The sequence below is a fragment of the Tupaia chinensis genome, unplaced genomic scaffold, assembly GCF_000334495.1.
Source record: "Tupaia chinensis unplaced genomic scaffold, TupChi_1.0 Scaffold143747_1, whole genome shotgun sequence".
NCBI classification, from domain to species: Eukaryota; Metazoa; Chordata; class Mammalia; order Scandentia; family Tupaiidae; genus Tupaia; species Tupaia belangeri.
Genome location: NW_006203596.1, coordinates 208,105 through 215,352, shown reverse-complemented (window position 1 = coordinate 215,352; position 7,248 = coordinate 208,105). Strand labels below are relative to the sequence as shown.

At 43.7% G+C, this 7,248-nt stretch overlaps 1 protein-coding gene across 2 annotated transcripts in view; it reads right to left on the bottom strand.

Annotated features, from left to right (window-relative positions):
* The window catches only part of LOC102473117 (pregnancy zone protein), a 58,986-nt gene that overhangs the window by 9,667 nt on the left and 42,071 nt on the right, over positions 1–7,248 (bottom strand). For both annotated transcript variants that reach the window (XM_006164863.3, XM_006164864.3), the window contains exons 19-26: positions 7,076–7,177; positions 6,449–6,677; positions 5,837–5,963; positions 5,241–5,362; positions 4,992–5,043; positions 1,972–2,055; positions 992–1,168; positions 646–730 (exon numbers count right to left, since the gene is read on the bottom strand). In XM_006164863.3, the coding sequence (XP_006164925.1) occupies positions 646–730; positions 992–1,168; positions 1,972–2,055; positions 4,992–5,043; positions 5,241–5,362; positions 5,837–5,963; positions 6,449–6,677; positions 7,076–7,177 (978 nt within the window). The remainder of the gene's footprint in view (positions 1–645; positions 731–991; positions 1,169–1,971; positions 2,056–4,991; positions 5,044–5,240; positions 5,363–5,836; positions 5,964–6,448; positions 6,678–7,075; positions 7,178–7,248) is intronic.

Sequence of the window (7,248 nt, the reverse complement as noted above, 5' to 3'; positions counted from 1 at the left end):
TTTCTTTTCTTTTCTTTTCTTTTCTTTTCTTTTCTTTTCTTTTCTTTTCTTTTCTTTTCTTTTCTTTTCTTTTCTTTTCTTTTCTTTTCTTTTCTTTTCTTTTCTTTTCTTTTCTTTTCTTTTCTTTTCTTTTCTTTTCTTTTCTTTTCTTTTCTTTTCTTTTCTTTTCTTTTCTTTTCTTTTCTTTTCTTTTCTTTTCTTTTCTTTTCTTTTCTTTTCTTTTCTTTTTTTTCTTTTCTTTTTCTTTTTTAAATGCCAGAGGGTGTGTATACTCACTAGAAAGAGAGAGAGAGAGAGGGAGAGGGAAAAAGCTCCCTCCAGTGAGATGTAGCCGTGTTATAATTCCTTCTCCTTCATCTCACTGGGATTTTGAGCATGCACACGCATGTACTTGCATGTTTTTCAAGCTATGGCTGCTGAGAGAGATTTAAACCTCAGTTGACCACGTGGGAGCTGGCTCCCTTAACCTATTGAGTGGCTCCATAATACACATTTTCCATAAAATTTTTGAACAACCCTTGCATGTGAGTTTTTAAAGATGACAATTTTCCTTGAGAGAACTCTGGGTACTAGAGAGTAGCTATTTCCATAATCCTAAAATATCAAGGATCTGCAGAGAAATAGAAATGGAAACAGTTATCTTACCAAGTGTTTCCCTGGCTTCCACTGCTTTCCCCAAAGGTGCTGTATGAACCATCGTTGTGCTTATAATTCAACTGCCTTTGGTACCCTAAAGAGGAATTTTTCATACATTTGTAAAACAGCAGAGAAACTGGAGAATTATACAGGTTTTCGTCACCACTGTCAGGTTATCACGGGACAGTGATTATTTTGAGATGTCTCCAAGGTTTGAAGATACCATTGGATTTTCTTGTATAGAGGAAAGAAAATCAGAGCAACAAGTCTTCAAGTCTGAACCAAATAGATGCTGATTTGAGTTCATGAGATTTAAAGCCCAATTAAGCTTCCTCCTTTTGGGGTAATCTCTTACCACTGACGAGGAAGCCAATGGCTTTGGACTTGATCTTCTCTGTCAGCTGTCGTGTCTCATTCAGATAGTTCAGGACATAGATGTTGGGGACAAAAAGAATCATATTCTGTTCTCCACAACCATAGGGCATCCGGAGCAGATTCTGAAGGTTTTGCATTGCAGAGCCTAGTATATCACCTGAAGAATGAGAATTATAAAAGAATCAAAGTGGGGACCAGCAGATGGAGTGATGGTTATGTCACTGGACTCCCACATTGTCGACTGTGCTTCTAGTCCCAGACCCAGTGGTTCAAAACTCATGCCAGGTGCATGTGCATGCATGCCTAAGATCCTGAGAGGAGAATGGAGGAGAAGGGGCTGTGGCATGGCCATCTCCCCTGCGGGGGTGGGAGGGTTGGTTTCTTGCTTTCTGTCTGTCTGTCTCTCCGGTGAACGCACGCACCCTATAACAAAAGTCTCTTTCTTAAAAAAAAAAATACTAAGAGGAGCGCAGAGCTGGTTTGTGTTAGGTTAGGAAAATAAATTAATAGTTTGGAGCCCAAATTACTTATGGAGGGAAGGACAAGGAAGTACAAAAGTGGATAAAGCAGAAATAGAAGAGAAAACAAAAGATGAGAAAAATTAAAGTGTTCCTGGAGAGAAAAGCAGGGACGAAACTGGACAGCAGGTGAAACATCTTTTCTGGTGGTCACATGTCTGAAAAACTTAACCACCAATCATCTTCAAAGCTACTAGGAAGTACATTGCTTGTCAATGAGGGCACAGAGCGGCGAGTGTCTTTGCGTTTGAGAGTATATCAAGGCATAATATGGAGTACATCTGTTCAATTTGCTTGCCATCCAATGTAGAGGTCAATCCTTAGTTTAATGCACTCTCTCTCAAACCAATGCCTGGTGTCAGGGAGTTCACTAATCATGAATGGTGAGGCCCCACACACCAGAATTATGAAGTCGTTCGCTCCCATTGGCTGAAAGACTCACCCAAAACTGTGTACGTTGCCCTGGCAGAGCCTTCCACCACATTTGGAGGAACTTTCAGTGACAACTTTTCAGGTGCCCCAGCATCTAAGGAAAGAAGATAAACACAAATAAGGGAGAGGAAAATGAGAGAAATATTTTGAGTTTGTTAGACATTTTTTCCCCTCTATACGATCCAGATCCAACCTTTCACATCCCTTGGTCATTGGAGAACTCTTTCATGCACTGGGTTGTCATGAGGTGTTTTTGCACAGAAAACAGAGAAAAATATGTCATGACTTTTCTGACAACCCATTAATTCACTGTTCTCCAGAAACCATGACTATCTCATGTTCTCATAAGCTCATGTTAATCATATGCATTTGTGCTGCATGCCTATGGTTTTCCTTATAAGGATATACTTTATTTCCTTCTATTCATTATCTCTATTAATGTCTAGTGTTGTTAATGTTTAGTGATCATTATCACATATATATTAAGTGATTATTATCATGAACATATATTAAGTGATTATTATCACATTCATTCATAAATATATACTAAGTACATGCTGTGTACCAAGTTCTCTTTTATGTGCAATGAAACTTCACTTTTTAAAACAAATTTCTTGGCCCCCTGAAGTTTAAAAGCTTAATAGAAGCTTAAAAGCTAGGGAAGTAGTGAGATAAATAACTGAGGATATATTTATCATAATAGATGTTGATAAGTGCTATACAGAAATTAAAACAGGGTGACCTACTACGGTGAGTTGGTCAAACAAGGAAATCGAGAAATGCAGGATGTAGGGGAGACATCTCCTCTATTGAAAAGCTCTTTGATCAAAAGTCATAAGTGAACAGAGACTAAAAGTAAATCCTGAGAGACAATATTTCCAGGAAAAAAGAAACTAAAAGTGAAGAGACTCCAGACATTGGCGTATGCTCGATGTGTTCCAAGAGGACCATGTGGCCAGACCAAGAAGCAGAGGAGAGATGAGTAGGACATGGAAACATGAGGACGGTGAGGGTTTACAGTGACATCCCACGGAACAGACGGATTTAGGCTTTAACTTTGAGGGATATGGGAAATTCCTAAAGGGTTTGAGCAGAGGAAGGACACGATCTGACAGGTATTTGAAAGGATCTCTCTTGCTGTAGAAGAACAAGGATAGAGGGTTAGGAGCTGAGCAGGAAGATCTGTGACGGTCCAGGAGAGAAAGGGCTGGAGCAGAGTGGACGTGGCGAGAAGCAGGCAGGTTCTGGATGTAACTGCACGTGGAGCCAGCTGGGAGAATGGCTTGGGTGTAAAGTGGAAGAGAAAGAACATAGTAAAGGAGAAGTCTAAAGTGTTTGTCCCTAGCAAGTAGAAGAATGGACTTTTCCCTCATCTGAGAGTGGGATGGTAGGCATTTTAAACCAAGGAAGTATGACTGATTTTTTTTTTTTTTTTTTTTTTTGAGAGAGATTTTCGCTATAGGGCACGTGTACTCGCCAGACAGACAGAGAGAGACATAGAGACAGAAAGCGAGAAATCACCCCCCAGGGGGGATGGTCACGCCACAATCCCTTCTCCTCCATTGTCCTCTCGGGATCTTGGGCACGCACGCACACACGCCCGGCGTGAGTTTTAAGCCACCAGGTCCGGGACGCGAACCGCGGTCGACTACGTGGGAGTCCAGTGACATAGCCATTACGCTAACTGCTGGTTCCCATGACTCAGTTTTGAGCATGCTCATTTAGAGATGCGTATTAGACTGACAAGCCTAACAGTGAAGATGATGGGTGGGCATTACATACAAGAAGGAAGTGTAGTCCGAAGAAGCCTAGCACATGGCTGTACTAAAGCCTTGTGACCTAATGAGATTATTAAGGGTTACTTATGTCAAGGAAAAAAAGAGGTCTGTGGACCATGGTTTGTCCTTGAGATGGTTCTATATGGCACAAGGCTTAATTTTTTAATGGTGATTTTATATGATTAATAGTATTAGTAAAACATTGGTTTTCTATACATGTGAATGTAGGAGTTGCTCTTAAAAATCACTTATTTGGGACCAGCAGTTAGCATAATGGCTATGTTGCTGGACTCCCATGTAGTCGACCGTGGTTCGAGTCCCGGACCCGGTGTCTTAAAACTCACGCCGGGCACATGTGCGTGCGTGCCCAAGATCCTGAGAGGAGAATGGAGGAGAAGGGATAGCGGCGTGGCCATCCCCCAGGGGGTTGATTTCTAGCTTTCTGTCTCTCTGTCTCTCTCTGTCTTTCTGGCGAGTGCATGTACTCTATAGCAAAAAGCTCTAAAAAAATTACTTACTTAACAAAAGACACAAGTAAACTTAAGCTATAAGCTAAACAATAAACAGTACTAGTCCCAAATAGTTCAATGTTTAGAAAAAAGCTCAGGAATTCCATCCTGGGGTCAACAGCTTTAATCCTTCACATTTGACAAGAACTTTTAGGCAAGTCTGGTAACTTTTCCATGCCTCAGACTGTTTGTTTAAAATGTGGTAATAAGAATATTTGCAGTAGTGAGTCCTTTTTATTCCTCTGAGAAAATTAAGCCTAGTTCTAAAGTGATTTTCATCAGATGGAGTTTTTTTTTTTTTCTTTCTTTTTTTCCTTTTTGGAGAGGTTTTGGCTATAGGGGCATGTGCTCACCAGACAGACAGAGAGAGACAGAGAGATAGAAAGTGAGAAATCCCCCACCAGTGGGGATGGCCATGCCATAATCCCTTCTCCTCCATTCTCCTCTCAGTATCTTGGGCACACACGCACATGCACCCGGCGTGAGTTCAAGCCACCGGGTCCGGGACGCGAACCACGGTCGACTACATGGGAGTCCAGTGACATAGCCATTACGCTAACTGCTGGTCCCAGAAAAAGGTTGTTCTTTATGAAATGTCCTTAGAGGTGTACATGTGAGAGATATTTTTAGTTTTTTTTTCTTTTATTTTTTTGCAGAGAAAAATTTGCCCTACAAAGCATTTTATAAGTATAGGCTCTGGTAAATGGTTCAACAGGGGCATTTTATTCAGTTTTTATACTCACCTGATGCACAGAGCACTGAGTTGAAAGTTTCCTCCTTTTCTATTCCTTCAGGCTGTGTATTGAAAGAAAAAAAAAGTGATACTGAATGTAGAGGAGAAAAATCAATTGCTTTAGAGGGGAAGATGTTAGTAAAAAATTGAGTTGTAGCTACGTCCATGCTCTTGGGACATCCTATCACTGTCACAGCCCTGTTGAGCATGTGCTATTCCATGATGCGGCCCTGAGATGCAGAAAGATGACAACACATACCTCAACTATTAAAGGCTTGACCACGGTATCTTTCTGTCCAAGTGCTGGGACTTTAGGCTCCTCATTGCCACACAGTTTCTCAGACTGCAGGGCTTCTGCGGTAGCGGTGAAATTCACCTTTCCTGGAAAATAAGAGTCTTGAGGAGTTAAACAGTGATTCTGTGTTGGAGAGAGCTCTTTTTTTTTTTTTTTTTTTTTTGAGAGATCTTCACTGTAGGGCGCGTGCGCTCGCCAGACAGACAGAGAGAGACATAGAGACAGAAAGCAAGAAATCACCCCCCAGGGGGGATGGTCACGCCACAATCCCTTCTCCTCCATTCTCCTCTCGGGATCTTGGGCACGCACGCACACGCGCCCGGCGTGAGTTTTTTAAGCCACCGGGTCCGGGACACGAACCGCGATTGACTACGTGGGAGTCCAGCGACATAGCCATTACACTAACTGCTGGTTCCCTTGGAGTGGGCTCTTAAAGTCTATCGAGCGGTTTTCTTCCTCTTGATCGGTGTTAAAGGAGAACAAGCATGTACTGGGGTCAGAGCAGAAGGCAGACCATCACGCCATCAGAGGTGGGATTTGCCGACAGGCCTACCACTCACCCAGGGACTTTGGGGTCACAGCCCAGGACACGGTCTTCCGTCCATTTCCACAGACACAGTGGGAGTCTTCACTCTCCTCCACCGGGACGGCCAGGAAAGCAGAAGAGGCCTCCAGCTCCACGCGAACCTGTGCCCACACCAGCCCCATGTTTGTGGATGAGCACAGGCAGAGGGTCAGCAGCAGGGGAAAGGAGCCGAGAGGGGCCGCTCAACTAGCCTAGATGCTTCAAGAAGTCTTTCAAACAAGGTGAAGCTGATGAACTACTCTGTCTAGGTGTTCATAATAAGGAAACTGAAACATCGACAGGAATGCTTAGGATGTAGCCTTGTGCCAACACAGGGAAGAAATGCTTTCTTTACTTGAGTGAGAACATGAAGTAATCAGGGAAAAATAATGTCTGAATTTAGAAGCTATAGAGGCCTGAATGAATATGCCCTGACCCACCTTCAGCCTGTTGGGTGACTTTGGTCTTACTTCCTGTTCCATCCCCAAATTCGGACACATCATTTCGGGGCCTGATTTCCTCAGAGATTGCCTGGGAGACCCAGGTGCTGAACAGCGATCACGTTCCTCCCTCCTGCTTCCCCTCGTGTGCAGAGAAGCGCTCTTACCCGTATGCAGTGCGGCAAGTAGTTGAACACAGTGGCTTTGAGTGTGAAGGCTTCTCCTCGCACCACGGAGTAGGGGAGGGTGAGTTCTAGAAAGAAGGGCTGGAAGGTTTGAAGAGGGACGATGGGGGAGAGGCCCAGCCCCGTGGTCTTTGACAAGCAGAGTGCACTGGCCTTCCACTCGGTGATGGTGTCTGGAACCTTCTTTGTCAGCTCACTTGCACCGGATGAACTGGGGAAGGGAAAAAGTAGAGTGAATGAGTCTCTCTCTCTTTTTTAAAAAAAGCACAACCTATAGCTGATCCTAGAATGTAACTCAGTGTGGTAAAAGCTAGACTCAATCTAAGGTTTTGCATTCCAAGCGAGGTCTCTGCAAGCCTGCCTTCCTTCCATCTGTCGTTCCTTCCTTTTAAGGGGAAAGCTAGTCTCCTGCTTTCTGTTATTTTAGTTATATTAGAAAAAAGCCCCCATTAGAAAAAAGCCTTGTTTAGCTACGAGATACAAGAACTGTGAACCTATTTACCAGAGAAGAGCAGAACAGAAGAAAGAATCAGGAGCCGAGGATTACACAGGTCACAGAGCAGGGCTCAAATCCCCTCCTCGACTAAATTCCAGGCAGCACCAACTTACTCGAGAACTACCAAGTCCCAGATCCAGGTCTCAGGGAAGTACTTCCGGATGGTCTCTCTCACCGGCACAGTCACCAGCAGAGGCATAGGTGGAGGCGGGAGGCTTCCTGCCATTGGCATTGCTGCAGCAGCTCCCCTAGGTAGCGGGCCACGGCAAACTAGGCCACAGACCTG